Genomic DNA, 19728 nt, shown 5'->3' with positions numbered 1-19728 from the left:
TTAATATTTTTATATTAAATAATATAATAAATTATACTAACTCTCCCGAGATTGGAGTAATTATAGATTTCTATACATAATGTTTTGGAGATATGCAATGTTCCTCCTTAACCAACTAAGGAACCCCTTGATGCTATCTTTTTCATTTTTTGGGCATGTTCTTTCTGCTTTGCACTTCAATTCCTCATTAACAATAAAAATATAACAAAATAATACAAAGAAATATAAAAAAAATTAATAGTTTATTTTTTTTCTTCGAAGATTATAATCTACTCTGGCAGCCAAGTAACTTCGATACATGAAGTGCTGCTCCCCATTCTTAACAACAAACTTCAATATTATATGGCATTATTGGACAAGCAATGGCACAATTTATTTTTTCATTCTATGAAAATAATATAGTGAAATACTGTAGCAAAACCCTTTTTCCCTTTTTTTTTTTTTCTTCTTGGAGAATAGTATTTCTATGTTTTAGCAGTTTTCATCTGATAGAACATAGAAGTTGATATTCATTGTTATACAGCTTATAGTAATATAATGATAATATTATAAAATTGTAAATTTATATGAATGTTGGTTAAAAAACTTCACGAAAAATATGAAGGGTAGCTTTTCTTAGATAGGTTGAAGAAATGACTACCCTATAGCCAAGTTATAGTGATTATATGTATAATTTCTATCTTCAGACTGGCACTTCTGTTTGTAACCTAATGAAGGGATCTAACATGAGAAACAGAGTAACTATTTCTAATTCCAGAAGTAAATGTCAAGAAATATACTCAAATAATCAACTTCTTAAGTGTCTTCCATTCAACAGATGTGGTTATAAATTACCAAGAGGAATATTTATCTCCGTAGCCCCCCAACATCCTATAAGCTCAGTGGCTACAAGAAGACATGCATAAATATCGATCTCCCGTAGCATATTAACATTTATATAAAATAGATTTAAACTGGACAAAAAAAATTTGCTACCCGTGAGTATGGACAATACCTACAATGGAATAAATGCTGCTTGTGTATTATTTGTTTTTAAAGACTAATATATCGTGTTTTATTATGATATTGCCTCAAAGCCTTAGGTCATGGGTTTCTATTGGAATGATATAATGGTTGATTCATATATAATTATTCATCTTCATTTTTCGACTAAGACAATATATTTGGATGTATATCCACATAATTGTTTGTTTTGATGGCCAAAGGAATGTATCAGTCTCGAAGCCCTCACATAGCTTTTACAAGTTAAAGCACTTGTCTCTAAGACAAATAGCACATAATCGTTTGTTGTTTATATATTTACAACTTGTTAATGACTATAAAAACTGCTTTGATTAATTAAAATCATCATATATTAGCCTCAACTGCTATATCTTGTGATTTTTTGGCAGACAAGTTAAAGAATTTCTTTTTAAAAACTTTTAACATAGCATTTCTTACAATTTTTGTTAATTACAAATCATTGGAGAAATAAATCCCAATATTTGAACTCAGACTCTCCTCCAGATGGACTCCCTTATTAGCAAATATTTTTTTTAAATCCTAACCAATAATAATTTGCTTAACTGCAATCCTTTTATGACCATTATAATACTTTGGGTACAAATGGCTATTTATGGTTTAGATTTTTTTTTTTTTTTTTGTGAACAACCAGGAAATAAGGCCAATATTTCTTTGAACAGTGATCCTTGGATTGATATTAAAAAGTGGAACTCCTTTTTAACAAACATCGTGCTCACAATAGTCTCAATCGATAATTTTAATCTCTTAATATTGGTAACCATATGGTTGGCATATTTTGCATACTTTTTAATAAACGATCATTTGCTAAGATTACTTGCCTTATTCTCCTAGTAATGAGAACATGATTATTTTAATTAGGGAAAAATTAACAAATATATTTATTTGTTGTGGCTTACAATTGGCAAGTTTTTTCATATCATTAAGTCCATGATGCCAGCCAGCCATGCAAATGGCTGATGCCATATTAATCCTTGATAAATACAAATTAAGTAAGAAAAAATATTTGAAAAGATGCATTGTAGTTAGCATGAAGGCATGCTTGGGCAAACGAAACACTTAGCAACTAATCGTGCTTACAATAAATAAGTAAAAGCATCAATGACAATTACAACTAATTAATAAATCAATATTTATTAGTGGTTGAAGCATTTGATTATTACTCGTTCTATGAATCTATAAATTTTATATCTTTTTCTTGAATATTTTTTGGAATATTATGTAGAGTAAAATTTTGAGGAATATAATCATGAAGCCTGGAGGCCTCTCATTTTTTGGAATATTGCGTGGAGCAAAATTTTGAGTAATAAATTTATGAAGCGTGCCATGGACTCCAAGAATGTTATGAGCATGAGACATGAGAAGAAATATGGATGACTTTGCATCCCTGTTCAATTATTTTTTAAAAAAATATATCTTGGTAAATATATTTCCATTTTTGGCCAGTGAATTTCTTTTTCTCTTCTTAAAGAGAGGAGGAAAGGAGAAGACGAATTGAACCAAGAAGGAAGTCTTAAAAGGGAGTGAGAAAAAGAGTAGTGACGGGAAGTAATTATAAGACACATAAATGGTGCTTGCAGAGAGAGTGTGTTGTTACGAGATAAGTCTAACGGTCTCTATCGAAGAGCAAAAATAATTAAAAAAATCAAATAAATCTACTTTTTGTGCTTTGTGATATGAAAAATTTTATCCTTAGAACTGTGGAAGATTTCAGCATGAAAACCTAAGCTATCAGATAGCTGGGTCGATATATGTAGCACCTTAGGCAGCCAATCTCCTTTTGCAATGGGTCCTTGCACACTTTTTTGTTATCCCAACAAGTTCTAGGGCTTATTTCCTCCATTCCCCTTTCAGAAAAATGAAAATAAAAACTAATAAAAATGTTAAGAAGCTCCTCATTAATATGGGACTCATCGATGAGTAACCTGACCTTTTTGTGTTGTAGTAAAAGGTGCATTTTAAATAGAATATTCTAATCTTGTATTAAGGGTTGTCCGCAATCAAGATAACAATAAGAAAAGAGGCAAAGGCTTAGTAGCAGACTGTAACCAGTCAACTAATCAATTGTTAGAGCAGACCTATCTTAGGCTATTGAGATCGTTCACCTTTCTACTATCCGATATCCATTGGTAGAGAGGGACAATTAGAGTTCCTCATCAACAGTTGCTGCGATCTGAATGATTTTCATCATTTGGAAGCCCCTCACTTCCGAGCTTTTTCAAAGTGAATTTCGATGGAAGTATATTAGATGGTGGTCATAGAGGAAAGACAGGCTTTATGATTAGAGGCCTTGACTCCAAATTCATTGTAATAGGAGGTAGATAGATTTATGACACCTCAGCACCCAGGGCAGAGCTACAAGCGGCTTAGAAGGGGATCAGCTACATGAGGCATATTCTTAAAACTGATCTCATTCATGTTGAGGGTGATTCAACAATGGTGATCTGGTGGATTGCAAGACAAGCACCATTGATGAACGGACATCCTTTTCTCTAGGATATCTGGAGGCTTGCAAGGAGTTGCCCCTCTTTTAGAGCATTTCATGCATATTGAGAGGCGAATTGGACCATGGACTAGGTTGCCTCCTACATAGAGGAGCACTAAGGTGAATAGTGCTAGAATGGATATGACTTGATTTCTCCACCTTTCGTGATATTTTATTTTTTAATTTTGTTGGATGTATTCATACTAGGACAATATGACTCTTCCATTCCATCAAAAAAACCCAATCAATTGCTTTAAGAATTATTTTCCATAGGGCTTTGGGATAATTTAATTGTAACTTTCTATTAAATATTGGCTTTGAGATAGTTTAATTGCAACTTTCTATTAAATATTGGCAATATAAAATGTTACGAGTGACATTATGTAACCATATTATTCTAGCATGAAGTTCAAAATTCACCTAGACGATCCATGTATCACACTAATCCCTACTAGGGATGGTGTTTTCTGTGTTTTATGTTGGGATAATTTTCAATGGTGGTATGACCGATCGAGGGCTTGCATGGCGTGCCACTAGCTTGTCATTGAAATTTGGAGAAGATGATATTGAGTTCGGATGCCTTGAAACTTCAGAAACTTTTAGTAGATGGGATATGTCTAAACTACTGTAAAACTAATGTGGAATGAAATAATGAAGAAATATATACTAATGATAAAAGACGCATTTCATTATCTAGAAAAGTGGTCCTCTTTCTATAGTTGCAACCTGATACTTATGAGTGCTCTTAACTAGCAAGATATATGCTAATACATAGCTTTGGATACTCATCCTTGCTATTTTGTGCCACGTGGGCTACTATTACTCAAGTAGGCAGTGCACTTCCTCTTTTCTCACGTCGTGGATAATGGAAAGATGCAAACCCCTATTTATTTTGGCTACTTATTTTTGCTATTGTGTGCTACATAAACCTCTATTGCTATGCTAAGTATGTAGTGTTACTCTCCTCTCATGTCATGAGTAGTGGAAAGATGGTATCACCACTCATTTTGGACACTTATCTTTTTATCATGTGCCACATGGACCACTATTCGCATACATGGTAGGTAGTGTGAATGCCTCTACCATGTCGTAGGTACTGGTAACTGTTGGCTAGTTATCATCCTATGACTTCGCTCCATTAAGAACTCGTCTTAGGCTGATAACTTTCACCCCTAAGTCTACATCCTAGTTACTCAGCATGTACTCTTGGCGTATCAACCTGCACCTTTAGCATATTGGCTTGAATTCTTGGCGTATCGGCCTACTTTTTTTGATACTTGGTCTAAGGTTGGTGTCCTTCTATTAGTAATTGATTTTGTAATTATGTATTTCATCCTACCGTCCATGTACTTCAACCTGTTGACCAAGTACAGCTTGGCCTACTAACCATGTATTTCAGCGTACTGGCCAAGTACTTCAGCCTACTAATTATATTTTCGATCCGTACCTTAGTATTTGATCAAATGTTGTCATTCTTGTAGAACTTGTTATTCTGCCTGCAAAAATCGTCCCTTCTAAAAACTTACTCTTAGCCAGTCTATAGACAACCATTTGAGGCTTGTTATCAGTCGGTCTTCATATCATAACCATTCATATAGGAATGTTCTTCTTCGTACCGAAGGATGGTACATCCAATCTCTTTTTAAGCCGCATTTTATATAATGGTCCCATCGGTCATGCCAAAATCTTATTTTCTGTATTTTATAGCAAGGATGGGATAACAAGCTAATAGCCGATCAAGGGCGTACTAGCGTGCCGCAGGCTTATTGTAGAGATCTAGAGAGAGTGATGCTTGGTTTGAACACCTTGAAACTTCGAAAACTTTTTAATAGCCAGAATGCTACCTAAGCTACCATAAAACTACAGTGTAAAACAAAATGTACATGAATATGAGAAATAATGATTCATTCATTGTTCGGGCCTCTTCTTCCATACTCCGTTTCCTTTTATACACCCATGTATCTCAGAACTCTCCCACTTATTGTTACATCCACTAACCCACCTTTACAATGGTTATTAACCAATATTAAATCTGGACATAATCCCATCCAACTATTAACCAATATTAAATCTGGACATAATCCCATTCAATTCCCCGCCTCTACCGTTGAGGCACTAACATCCGCGGGCTATATTTTTGGGCTTACTAATTTCCAATAAGTTTACCCTTTTGGTGCAATGATTGACATCTGGCACCTATTCATCTCAGGCAACTTATTGATGTTGGCCCTCTTTTACGTACCTGCCACATGGCATATATTAATTCAAGATATGGTGCAATTAGAAGGCAATATATTGGATCAAATCCAATTTAGGTGAAATTAAATTTAAATTAGATAAAAAAAGTCTCAACCCACATATGCGCTATTTTAATTGGTGTGAAAAAATAATTCTATACCTAACCCATCTTACATGCACCTATATAAACCTAACTTGCCAACCGAACTAACGCATCACACATCAACCATATAGTTAAGAACCTAAAAACAAAATGGATCACAAATAGGAGATTTAGGAATAGGCATCCAAATAAAATGAGAAAATATGGAGGAAAAAAAACTAAAATAAAGTGGATAAAGAACTATGTTAAATTCCTTCACTTGTCTCCTCGAAATATTTGATAAATTCTCTTAACCATTAATTGCACAACCTTCACTGCTAATCTAAAACAATCATTACTATTTCAGAGGTATAGAGAATGATTTGAAGAACTTTTTTCAGTTCATGGTAATCTAGTGGGTCGAAGGGCTAAACTTTATACTCAGCCCATCCAATTATCAAAGCCCCTTTAATTTGTTTATTCTTAAGTAGGATTGAGTAGATTAGCAGGAGCAAAATTTGTTGGATATCCTCCTATTATAGCCTTATCCGCAAGAATATTATATAATTCTGCTAGCTCTGGAAGTGGGAGAAGAAGGCCCTCGCTGGTTGGCTCACTTCCACAGCAATTCCATGCTCCCATGCCGGCTCAGCCACCATAACATCAAGCACGTCTCTAATGCTTGCGTTACACATGAGGCACGCTTCTCTCTCCCACAGCAAGGTACAATCATTGGGCAAGGGGGGAACCCACCACCACCACAAACAGCGTCCCACTTGATGCCGTTTTCTTCTCTTTTCCTTGGATGTCCCCTTCTTACTTTGATGTGACCGGAGGGGTTAGATTTGTGATCAGGAACCATTTTAGTAGAATGATAGGAGGAGGAGGACGGCCCATGCCTGGACTTACAGTGATTGGGACAGGGCTGCGGATAGTTTGGAAGGGTATATCCTATGCGTGGTAGGTACATGGTGTGAAACGGGTCTGCCTCGAGGGAGACTCATCTGTGGTCATCGACTGGCTCCGAGGGACGGATCGGTTTGGGGATGGTCATCCCCTTATTCGGAAGACCCGTAGAATAGCGCGGTTGATGGGTGATGTTCATATAGGACACGTGTTCAAGGAAGCGAACAGGGCTGCAAACTAGGTCGCCTCCTTTGTTGCTCGGCGCTCCGGAAATTTTTTTTGGACGTCTGTATCAGACGTTCATCCTTCTTTGCACCTTTTATTTTCCCGCGATTTAGCAGGCTGTACTCATGTTAGAGTTATATGAAATGAGTAGCCACTTTTACCAAAAAAAAATAACATTCGTTCGTTGCTCTATGACCCAGAAAGAGAAATTGTTTAGAGCACTCTGGATGTTTTGTTTTTAGATTTTATTAGATATATCCGTACTCGTATAGTATGATACGCCCACCCTAGCGCAAAAAAAAAAAAAAATCCATTCATTTAGAATTTGTTTAGTCCGGAAAAAATAATAAAAATTAAAAAATTGAGAAATATTCTTTTATTTAGTTAGAATTTTTTAAAAATAAAAATAATTTATATTTTATATAAAAATTATATAAAATACTAAAAAGTTTAATTTTTATTGGTTGCAAATTGAGTTTTTTTTTAAAAAAAAGAATGCTTAAGTTTTTAGATATAAATGAGATGGGTTCCTTCTGTTTGTATAATTTTTTCAGAAAAATAAATATCTGGCCGAATACAAACCTATTTTAGAATATATCAAATTTTTTTATGATCAATCAATTATATAAAATTATTTTTTTAATATTATATAATCATATATCATTTTTTCGAAAAAAATATTTCAGCCAAAACTCCGTTTCAACCTTCAAGTAATCACCCTTCCATTTCTTCCTCGCCGATCCGAAATCTTCCCCTTTTCATTTCGCTTCCGATCAGCCGGTCTCCAGAGGTTCCTCCCAAACGCGTATTTCTGGCTATTTTTCTTAAAGAGATCAATTGAATTGATTAATGAATTATCTAAAAAAATTACAAAAGGAGCTGTCGACCTCCTGTTAATGGTAGGGAACACCCGACCCTGGCGCACGTTAGCACCACCAGATTGGATGCACCCACAGAGACGGAGAGGAGAGGAGAGGAGAGAAGAGAGAAAAGGGCACGCTCAAATTTCGACGCTCGCTTTGAGATTAGCAAGACGAAAATTCCAGAAATGAAACAATGGAGGCCACAATGCTCCATCCTCTCATCGTTACTTAACGGTACACCAATATTTACACACAAAACAACACACGATCTGATCGAAGAATTAAATGAACAAGCAAACAGCAGGTTCGAGAATCCTAGCACGCGATCCCGACGGCCGTTGACGGCGGCGGGGGCTGCGGGGGGGACGCCGGAAGGCGGGAGGAGAAATTGCGGTACCGGAACTCCTCGTCGGCGAGGGCGTCATCCTCGAACCCCTCGTCGAAGTTGAGGGCGTAGCTCAGGGGATCGTACCCGAAGTCGCTCGAGTGGCGGCGCTGCCGCCCCCTCCGCGAGATGAGGCTACAGCACCGGTCCTTGATCTCCGGCAGCTCCTGCGCCTTGGACCGCAGCCACACGGACGACGATCGGATCAGCGATAGCGGCCGCTCCTCGCCGGCGGCGGCGACGGCAACTGGAATCTCGCAGCCGGCCCCACGGAAGCAGCAGGAGAAGCGGATCGAGGACCGGAGCTTGTTCTTGACAGACGAGGTGGGCTCATATTCCATCAGATTTAGGGTTAGGGTTTCGGAGAGGAAAATAAAGATCTCGAAAGAGAGAGGGAGGAGAGACGAGAGAAGGGAATGGGATTCGGGGAGAGGAGCGGCCATGGGGGTTTATATAGGTTGGGGAAAAAGACGGATAAGGACTGACGGAGCAACGGCGAAGCTGTGGGCGGGGCGATGGTTTATTTTAAGGCAGTCGCGGCGTCGCGTGAGCTGTAAGGGTACTTTGGGTATTATGGAAACATTGGAGGCGCCCGTGAGCGGGGGACCAGGGATCCATCAGCTCACCGAATGATGTCCCGATACATTGGCCCAATAATAAATGGATTTTACTCTAGATAGTGGCGTGGTGACGTTACCGAGTGGTAATGGGATATCGGGTCGAGATTATCTTATCCCGGAAGAAATTTGTTATTTAAGCAAATTGATAAATGCCTTCCGTTATTTTCTTAGGTGCACGCTCATGTGATCACGAGAAAGACCGGTGCGAGTGTCTTCTGAAAGAAAAAGGAGCTTGGGCTATCAATGAATTTGGCGAGTTAGGAACTTGGGAGTCAAACGTTTGACGGTGGAGTGAGTCACGAAGCAGTGAATTCTCAAAGGTGGGATGCGGCGCATTCGGCCTCGGTGATCAATTTGTTAAGAAAAAAAAAAAAAAAAAGAAGGACGGACGGATGCCCTTTTATTAAAGGCATTCAATGAATGATGCAAAACTGCAGAAATTTTCAGACGGTGTAAATGTATAAGAGGACAAACAGAGCAGCTGACTGGATCACCTCCTATACAATGCAACATTTCGGAAAGGTCCTCTGGATGCATCAGAGGACCAGTCTTTCATAGTTATGCCATTTTGTAACTCTTGACTCTGCTGGCTGCACCTACATCAAGATAGGATGAGCAGCCATTGTACCAAAAAAAAAAGATAAGATATGGTGTGCAGGAACATTTGAAGGGCATGCACATGCGGAGGAGCTCGCATAAAAGGTTGGCGTAGTGCCAAATTTGTAGGTAAAGAGGGCAAAGGGAGAGGATAATAACCATAAGTAAAATAGATGACAATTGATAATCCAACTCGTTAATTAGATTCACCAACGATCTATTTTAAATAGATTCGAATTTGATATAAATAAATTTGGATCATAAACGAGTCAATCTATCTAAATTTGTTTATTAAATCGCTTGGATTTAGATTTAGACCTTTGACCCATTTAACTCATTTTGACCTATTTTAATGGAGTTCAAAACTTGGGTTAGGTGAGACTTCCTTATGTATGGCTCAGAATCTTAGCAAAATCAGATCAGGACTTAGGTAGTTTATCTATCAGACAGGCTATCTAGAATGATTCATCTAAATTGGTTCCATTAGCATTAAGCTGGTGGATCAGGATTTCAAAATCATGAATTTGGTCATTCATAGGCTTTGAGTCCACCATCCTAAAGTTATTGAAGTCGAGGCCTTGAACCTCTTCACCCTAGCATCATCAAGACCATATTTACTTTCCAGGGTGTCCCAGAGTTCTTTGGCACTCTTAGCTGTGTAATAAATATCATACAACCTCTCAGAAAGGGCACCTAGGATTCTATGAATGCAATGATAGTCTATTTCATCAGGTGTCCTAGAGGGTGTGCTGGTGGAGGCAGAAGATTCAGTATGGGAGGAGGATGAATTTCAGTTTGAGTTTTGGCGAGTAGCATATCGTGAAGTAGTTAGTTTGGACCCGTTATCAACTTCAATGGTGCTCTCACCTATGGCTGAGATCAACCCTAATATGGTGAGCCAGAATTGCATTTGGTTCTGCCACCTTCTAAAGTTATGACCATCAAATTTTTCAGATTTGGCACTAAGGTGGTCACTAGTGTTTGAGGTCATAGGTTCAAGTTATAGAGAAGGGACACAAACCTGAATGAAGGCAAAAAGTCTATGTCAAAAGATTGCACTAAAATTTGTATTGAATTTTGAATGTCTAGTTGATATATCCAAAAAATAATAGCCAAATCAGCTCCAGATTGGTTGTGGAGCACTAGGCTCATTTAAGTACCAGCTTTTTTTAGGCACATATGCCTTTTTGACAAGTTTTTCTTTAACACTATTAGTTAGTGGATATAATTACTAGAAATCACACAAATTCAATTTTTGCAAAAGCCTAAGTGCAAACTTAAATTTGTTGTCACGAATTAACTAATTTTCAAATTTTTCATTTGACTTTTTCGAATTAGTAATAATTGATTACTAATTTTGTGCCAGCAAATCAAATATTGTAATTGAGATCTAAAATATAAATTCAATGAATGATAAGATTTATTATTTTATTAGAATAATTGAATACTAATTTTATGCTAGCAAATCAATTATTGTAATTGAGATCTAAAATATCATTCAATAAATTATAAGATTTAGTATCTTATTAGAATAATTGATTACTAATTTTGTGCTAGCAAATCAATTATTGTAATTGAGATCTAAAATATTAATTCAATGAATTATAAGATTTATTATCTTATTATAATAATTGATTACTAATTTTATGCTAGCAAATCAATTATTGTAATTGGATCTAAAATGACAATTCAATGAATTATAAGATTTATTAACTTATTAGAATAATTGATTACTAATTTTGTGCTAGTAAATCAATTATTGTAATTGAGATCTAAAATTTCAATTCAATGAATTATAAGAATTATTATCTTATTAGAATAATTGATTAGTAATTTTGTGTTAGCAAATCAATTATTGTAATTGAGATCTAAAATATCAATTCAATGAATTAATTATTATGTATTAACCAATTTCTGAATTTTCTGTTTGAATGGGATCTAGAAATTACTCCTTGAGGAGTCCAAATGGAGGTATGATAAACCTCTTGAAGGTTAAACAAATTATTACCATTTTATAATGATTTACTGAATTATATATTACTAACAAAAAAAAATAAACAAACACTTCTTTGGATTGTTAGTAATATATTATCTAAATAAACAAATGAATCTAATATTACAATTAATGGAAAATTTTTATAGAGAATAATATAAATAGATATTATTTGACATCAAAATAATTCTATTTTAACACAAAAGAAATCTATTCTAGCACAAAATAAATCTATTCATTTAATAAAATTAAATCACAAAATTGTAAATCCTACGGATCTACTAATATTAAATTAAAAATATAAGTTAGAGAAAATAGCCTGATTGAAGGTAGGTCGAAGCGCGTAGACGCTGTCCCAAAGAAGTGTTTGCCCCACGTACGGGTCTCCCGACAATCCTCCTCTGAGATACGACGACCTTACAACTTTTTTTTCGGTACGTATCGGAAGAAGTCAAAACGAATCCGATCGAACTTGCAGATCCAGCGAAGAACGAAATAAAAATAATAAAATAAATTAAATATAATTGCAAAAATGAAAATCAGAAGTGGTTAAGAGGAAGAACTTTTCTCCAATTTTTTTTTAATTTTTTTTTCTAATTTTTTGTGTTTCGATTAGGATGAAAACAAGAAATATTTATAGAAGTTTTAAGCAGAAATATATTGGTTTTTTTGCCACGTGCTCGCGGTAATCTTGCAAATGTCAAAATTCAAAAAAAAAAAAAACCGCAGCCAGCGCTTGCTGGCTATCGTGCACGCGGTTAATTTTTTCGGGTACTTTCCCATCCCTCTAAAGACCCCGATGTAACAGGAGGTCCCGATTGACCCAAAAAAGAACTTCCGGTCCACCGCTTCATGGATCTTTAATTCCCGGTCCCTAAGTTACTGTTTGCGTTAAAATATAGTACCCAAAGTGCCCCCAGGTTACTTAAGTACCCCCATGATACCGGAAGCGGGAAAAAAATAGGTACCGCGTTCTGTTTTCTAACCGGAAGACACTCTGTTTTTGTCTACCGAAGATGCTCCGAAGTAAAAATCCCACTTGCAGCCCTTAAGCGTGGATGCCCCTGGTGATCCCACGGAAGGTGTTTACCGAAGATGGCTTTCGAGGAAGATTTTGAAACGGGAAAAAGGTGTAAAAATAGGCCGCAACAGGGTATCGTTTTGTCTCCGTTCTTCTCTGTTTTGTCTTTGCCAATGGAGATTGTTTGGTCTGGGAAGAGACAAGCACCCATTAGGATGGATGCTAGATGGATAGGGAGAGAGCATGTCGAGCCTTTGTGTTGACCTAAAAACGTTGAGACTCCATCTTACTCTTTACCTGTTCCCTGTTTGAGAGAATGCTGATAGTCCCTCTTTCTCTGTGTAGTGAGACTCTGCTCCACTATATTCCTAAGTCTGTTTGCAATTCGAAATTATCTGTTCATTGCCTCCTCTTTTTTCCATTGTCATGGCTTCGGAAGACACTGGTAGCTCTGTTTTTATGGCCATTTTGTTCTTATGGTAGCGAAGCTGTGATTATTTCAATCTCAAAAGACACAATTCTTGATCAAATTTTTAAGAAAATAGTTGAAAGGTGGAGACATTTATCTTCTACAATGATAGAAGTTAAGTTTTATATTCCAAACAAATCTAAAATGCTTGTTATGCTCATGAGCGATAAGGATGTTCGTAACATGCATTAAATACACGTCAACTTAAATGTCAAGGTGATCGAGATGGTTGTTACTCATTCTCCAACCTTGATCGAAGGTGCTGTTGTGGTAATTGAGAGGTATTCCCTTTTTTAAATTTTGTTTTGTGCAACGGATTTTAGTAAGTTTGCTAAAATAATGTTTATCCTATTGTATGAACAGTGGCTCATCGCATTGTGCTGAAATCAGTTCGAGAGGGAAAAATTTTTCGAAGGGTAGCTCAAGTAATTTTGGTCAAGTTGTTGAAGAAACAAGAGCCGCAATTGAAGAGGAAGCAAGTCAAAAAAATTCGTTGGATGATTGGAAAAATAGTATAGAGGGTGTTGGTCAGGAGTTCATGAATGTGGAAACTCTACGTGACACCATTCGCAACTATTGCATTGCAAAATGCAGGGATTTTGTCTTCGTGAAGAACGATCGTGATCGAGTTACTGTAGAATGTGTTTATGAAGGTTGCGAATGGCGTATTCATGCTTCTCGCCTTGGGAATGGTGAAAAGTTTGCAATTAAAAAAATGCACTGTAACCACACATGTGGAGGAGGATTGCAAGTGCGGTCTCATCCAAAGGCTTCAAAACGTTGGGTTTCCAAAATTGTTAAAGATCAACTTCAAGATATGCCGTTATATAAGCCGAGTGATATTGTAAAGGATATTCGACGACAATATGGTGTTGAATTGCCGTATCATCAAGCTTGGCGTGGTAAGGAGGTGGCCATGATGGATCTTTATGGTAACAGCCGGCTATCTTATGAACGGATTCGCTGGTATTGCGATGCCATTCGTCAGACCAACCCCGGCAGCATTGCAGAGTATGAAACAATTGATGGTCGATTCAGACGTCTATTCATTTGTTTTCATGCTTCACTAATGGGTTTCATAAAAGGATGTCGTCCTCTGATTTTTATGGATGGCACATTTATAAAGTATAAGGATGGAGGTGTATTGCTTGGAGCCACTTCCAAAGATGGAAATGATGATATGTTTCCTATAGCTTATGGTGTTGTAGATACAGAATGTGATGAAAATTGGGAATGGTTTTGCCGGTTTCTGAAAGAAGCTATTCATAGTTGTACTGAGTATAGTAGTCAACAGTTCACATTTATGACGGATAGACATCAGGGCATTATTAAATCCGTGCCGAAGTACTTTCCTGATTCTTACCACTCATATTGTATACGTCATGTGAAAGAAAACTTCAAGAATCAGGTTTGCATCGTCATATTATGAATAATTTAAACTACAAAGTATCTAAGTAATGTAGCATGTGGTATATCTAATTTTAATTATCAATGCAGGTCCTTGTCCATTATCGTGCAGCTGAGAGAAAGAGGCTCATTGATTTACTAAATGCTGCTGCCTATACACCAAGGCTTACTGTATTCCGAAAGCTAATTGCAAAGCTTACATCAGAAGCCCCTGGTGCTACCACCTTTCTCCTACATGCAAAGCCGGAGCATTGGGCGAATGCTGTATTTTCAGGTCCACGCTGGGGCATCATGACATCGAATGTGGCAGAGTCTTTTAATAATTGGGTCCTGGAGGCTCGTCATCTCCCTGTGCCTCAGATGGTTGACCATATAAGGATCCAAATAATGCAGATGATGCATGAACGGCGTAATGGAGGATATAGCATTCAATCTCAACTTTGTCCTGATGCGGAGAAAGTGTTGCAAAAAAATGCGAAAGATGGTCGGAGATTAGCTGTATTTACGTCCAACATAATGATATATGACGTAAAGGATACCAACTACTCATGCAAAGTTGACCTGCATATGTGTAGCTGCTCTTGTGGAGAGTGGCGAATCTTCCGCATGACATGTAAGCATGCTTGTGCATGCATCGAGAAGGATGGCAGATCACTATACCAATTCACTGACAATTGCTTCCAAGCTGAATTGTATAGAGGAACATATGCCGAAGCAATCAGTCCAATTCCTGACATGGAGAAGCCCCAAAGTGCCTCTGAAGAGATTCACATTCTACCCCCTATAAGAAAGACACGTCCCGGCAGGCCTAAAAAGAAGAGAAGACTTCGCAAGTGGAGTCAGTACGTGAAATGAGATGTGGACGATGCGGGAAGGTTGGGCACAATAGAAGGACTTGTAATGAGATCATCAAGTAAAGAATATGGACATTATGAAGAATGTATCGAGATACCTGCAATGTATTTTCATGTTAGTCACAGCATATTAACTGGGAATCTCTTGTATTGATGTTAATGAAGTGCAAACTGAATTGTATATGTTGATTTTTTGTTAGATTTTAATTCAGTTACTTCAAACCGGATTGCAGTTAAAAAATTGTTACTAACACGTAATGATACACAGTTAATCAACAGTTGGCGTAGCATTCGACGTCAGCTCTGACAATTACAATAGTTGAATATGGCGTGGGAAAATTTATATTGACACCTAAAATCCCGTTTCCCGGCTTCCCTTCGACTTTGCCTAATCTGAGACTCTTAACGAGTCGACTCCGAAAATATTGGAGTCGACTCGATCTGTCCCGATGTCGACTCGGTAGGAAAAGAGGTCGACTCTTAGGCTTGGCTGAGCTAAGGTCCACTCTCTGACTTTGTTCTGTCCCACTTAACGGGTCGACTCGCCTTTCATCGGAGTCGACTCCCACTGCCCAGGGGTTGACTCAGAACTCCGTGAGGTCGACACTTAGGCTTTGCTTATTTTGGCTGCTCTCTATCTTTGCTCTGTGCCACCTAAGGAGTCGACTCGCCTTTCACCGGAGTCGACTCCCACTGCAAGGAGGTCGACTCAAAACTCGGTGAGGTCGACACTTAGGCTTCACTTATTTCGGCTGCTCTCTCTCTTTGCTCTGTGCCACCTAAGGAGTCGACTCGTCTTTCACCGAAGTCGACTCCCACTGCACGGAGGTCGACTCAAAACTCGGTGAGGTCGACACTTTGGCTTCGCTTATTTCGGCTGCTCTCTCTCTTTGCTCTGTGCCACCTAAGGAGTCGACTCCCACTGCACGGAGGTCGACTCAAAACTCGGTGAGGTCGACTAGTGAGACTCTGGGAACACAGTTAGCTTGTCTGGGAACACAGTTATGGAGTTGCTGGGAACACAGTTAGCATGCTGTCTGGGAACACAGTTAGCTAGTCTGGGAACACAGTTATCCTGTCTGGGAACACAGTTAGCATGCTGTCTGGGAACACAGTTAGCCTGTCTGGGGACACAGTTAGCATGCTGTCGGGGAACACAGTTAGCTTGTCTGGGAACACAGTTATGGAGTTGCTGGGAACACAGTTAGCTTGTCTGGGAATACAGTTAGCATGCTGTCTGGGAACACAGTTAGCCTGTCTGGGAACACAGTTAGCCTGTCTGGGAACACAGTTAGCATGCTGTCTGGGAACACAGTTAGCTTGTCTGGGAACACAGTTAGCCTGTCTGGGAACACAGTTAGCATGCTTGTCTGGGAACACAGTTAGCTTGTCTGGGAACACAGTTAGCTTGTCTGGGAACACAGTTAGCATGCTGTCTGGGAACACAATTAGCATGCTGTCTGGGAACACAGTTAGCTAGTCTGGGAACACAGTTAGCCTGTCTGGGAACACAGTTAGCATACTGTCTGGGAACACAGTTAGCCTGTCTGGGAACACAGTTAGCCTGTCTGGGAATACAGTTAGCCTGCTTGTCTGGGAACACAGTTAGCTTGTCTGGGAACACAGTTAGCATACTGTCTGGGAACACAGTTAGCATGCTGTCTGAAAACACAGTTAGCTAGTCTGGGAACACAGTTAGCCTGTCTGGGAACACAGTTAGCCTGTCTGGGAACACAGTTAGCATGCTTGTCTGGGAACACAGTTAGCTTGTCTGGGAACACAGTTAGCATGCTGTCTGGGAACACAGTTAGCATGCTGTCTGGAAACACAGTTAGCTAGTCTGGGAACACAGTTAGCCTGTCTGGGAACACAGTTAGCATGCTTGTCTGGGAACACAGTTAGCTTGTCTGGGAACACAGTTAGCTTGTCTGGGAACACAGTTAGCATGCTGTCTGGAAACACAGTTAGCTAGTCTGGGAACACAGTTAGCCTCTCTGGGAACACAGTTAGCATGCTGTCTGAGAACACAGTTAGCTTGTCTGGGAACACAGTTAGCCTGTCTGGGAACACAATTAGCCTGTCTGGGAACACAGTTAGCATGCTTGTCTGGGAACACAGTTAGCTTGTCTGGGAATACAGTTAGCTTGTCTGGGAACACAGTTAGCATGCTGTCTGGGAACACAGTTAGCTAGTCTGGGAACACAGTTAGTCTCTCTGGGAACACAGTTAGCATGCTGTCTGGGAACACAGTTAGCTTGTCTGGGAACACAGTTAGCCTGTCTGGGAACACAGTTAGCATGCTGTCTGGGAACACAGTTAGCTTGTCTGGGAACACAGTTAGCTTGTCTGGGAACACAGTTATGGAGTTGCTGGGAACACAGTTAGCTTGTCTGGGAACACAGTTAGCATGCTGTCTGGAAACACAGTTAGCTTGTCTGGAAACACAGTTAGCCTGTCTGGGAACACAGTTAGCATGCTGTCTGGGAACACAGTTAGCTTGTCTGGGAACACAGTTAGCATGCTGTCTGGGAACACAGTTAGCTAGTCTGGGAACACAGTTAGCCTGTCTGCGAACACAGTTAGCATGCTTGTCTGGGAACACAGTTAGCTTGTCTGGGAATACAGTTAGCTTGTCTGGGAACACAGTTAGCATGCTGTCTGGGAACACAGTTAGCTAGTCTGGGAATACAGTTAGCCTCTCTGGGAACACAGTTAGCATGCTGTCTGGGAACACAATTAGCTTGTCTGGAAACACAGTTAGCTTGTCTGGGAACACAGTTAGCATGCTGTCTGGGAACACAGTTAGCATGCTGTCTGGGAACACAGTTAGCTAGTCTGGGAATACAGTTAGCCTCTCTGGGAACACAGTTAGCATGCTGTCTGGGAACACAGTTAGCTTGTCTGGGAACACAGTTAGCATGCTTGTCTGGAAACACAGTTAGCTTGTCTGGAAACACAGTTAGCTTGTCTGGGAACACAGTTAGCATGCTGTCTGGGAACACAGTTAGCATGCTGTCTGGAAACACAGTTAGCTAGTCTGGAAACACAGTTAGCCTCTCTGGAAACACAGTTAGCATGCTGTCTGGGAACACAGTTAGCTTGTCTGGGAACACAGATAGCTTGTCTGGGAACACAGTTAGCATGCTGTCTGGGAACACAGTTAGCATGCTGTTTGGGAACACAGTTAGCTAGTCTGGGAACACAGTTAGCCTCTCTGGGAACACAGTTAGCATGCTGTCTGGGAACACAGTTAGCTTGTCTGGGAACACAGTTAGCATGCTTGTCTAGGAACACAGTTAGCTTGTCTGGGAACACAGTTAGCTTGTCTGGGAACACAGTTAGCATGCTGTCTGGGAACACAGTTAGCATGCTGTCTTGAAACACAGTTAGCTAGTTTGGGAACACAGTTAGCCAGTCTGGGAACACAGTTAGCATGCTGTCTGGGAACACAGTTAGTTTGTCTGGGAATACAGTTAGCCTATCTGGGAACACAGTTAGCATGCTTGTCTGGGAACACAGTTAGCTTGTCTGGAAACACAGTTAACTTGTCTGGAAACACAGTTATGGAGTTGCTGGGAACACAGTTAGCTTGTCTGAGAACACAGTTAGCCTGTCTGGGAACACAGTTAGCATGCTGTCGGGGAACACAGTTAGCTTGTCTGGGAACACAGTTAGCCTGTCTGGGAACACAGTTATTACGATTGAGTCAACCCGAATGATTTGTGGAGTCGACCCCATAACTCTCTCAGAGTATTCCAAAGAGCGCCTGTGTACGCAGCCAAGCTACGAGTCGACCTCTCATCATGAGGGAGTCGACTCCATTTCGTAGGAATCGACTCGGGCAGTTATTCGAGTCGACCCGTAACTCGAATAAGGAAATAAAACCTGAGGTCAATCGACTCCCTCTTCCCTTCTATTTTCGTGGAGTCGACCTAAGTTCCCTTCCCGTGCTCCTTGCGTCTCTTCGTTCGTCCAATTCCTTACTTCCCTCCTCTCTATCTATCATCCATCCATCGCCATGCCGAGGAAGCAAGTCGTGCGGTCTTCAAAGAAGAGAAGTAATGTTCCGGAAGCAACCGAGCGAAGGTCCAAGGCAAGAAACGACGTTCCTCCTCCTCGTCCGCATGCTTCATCTCCTCCTAGGCAAGTATCCTTGGTAACTCGTCGTGTTTCTCTCGGTAGGAAAATAGATTTCGACTTCTTAGAAGCCCAGGGTTTTACCATAGGTCTGAAGCTGAAAGCCATGGGTTGGGAAACCCTATGTTCCCTTAACATTCCGACGTACCCGAACCTTGTTCGCCAATTCTATGCCAATCTCAAAACCGGAATTGCTAGCTTTGAAAGTGTGGTAAACAAAACGCCAATTCTGCTAAACCCGGAAACCCTAGGGAGTCTTGTGAACATGCCAACCTCTGGTTCAACCGAAGATTTTTTAGAAAATAGAGTGTTGGGCATTCAATATCTTCTTGGCACAGAAAATGTCAGTCCACTTGAGCAAATTTCAGCCAACCGACTTAGTGTGGAAAATCGACTATTACATCATATTGTTAGCCGAATCCTCTT

The 19728-nt window shown here is 39.4% G+C and overlaps 2 protein-coding genes across 2 annotated transcripts; one reads left to right on the top strand and one right to left on the bottom strand.

Annotated features, from left to right (window-relative positions):
- Positions 1-8134: 8134 nt before the first annotated feature.
- LOC103715980 (uncharacterized) lies at positions 8135-8545 on the bottom strand. Its single transcript, XM_008803793.5, has one exon. It carries the CDS (start codon positions 8543-8545, stop codon positions 8135-8137), a length of 411 nt encoding a protein of 136 aa, XP_008802015.3.
- A 4626-nt stretch (positions 8546-13171) lies between these two features.
- LOC120110822 (uncharacterized) lies at positions 13172-15166 on the top strand. Its single transcript, XM_088714636.1, has 2 exons — positions 13172-14321; positions 14390-15166. The coding sequence occupies exons 1-2, from the start codon at positions 13260-13262 to the stop codon at positions 15164-15166; spliced, it is 1839 nt and encodes a 612-aa protein (XP_088570762.1). The 5' UTR covers positions 13172-13259.
- Positions 15167-19728: the final 4562 nt, after the last annotated feature.

The sequence above is a fragment of the Phoenix dactylifera genome, chromosome 2 (assembly GCF_051530095.1).
Source record: "Phoenix dactylifera cultivar Ajwa chromosome 2, Ajwa_hap1_PhDact_Kaust_v1.1, whole genome shotgun sequence".
NCBI classification, from domain to species: Eukaryota; Viridiplantae; Streptophyta; class Magnoliopsida; order Arecales; family Arecaceae; genus Phoenix; species Phoenix dactylifera.
The sequence above is the reverse complement of the archived record's forward strand: the minus strand, read 5'-3'. Positions and strand labels throughout refer to the sequence as shown.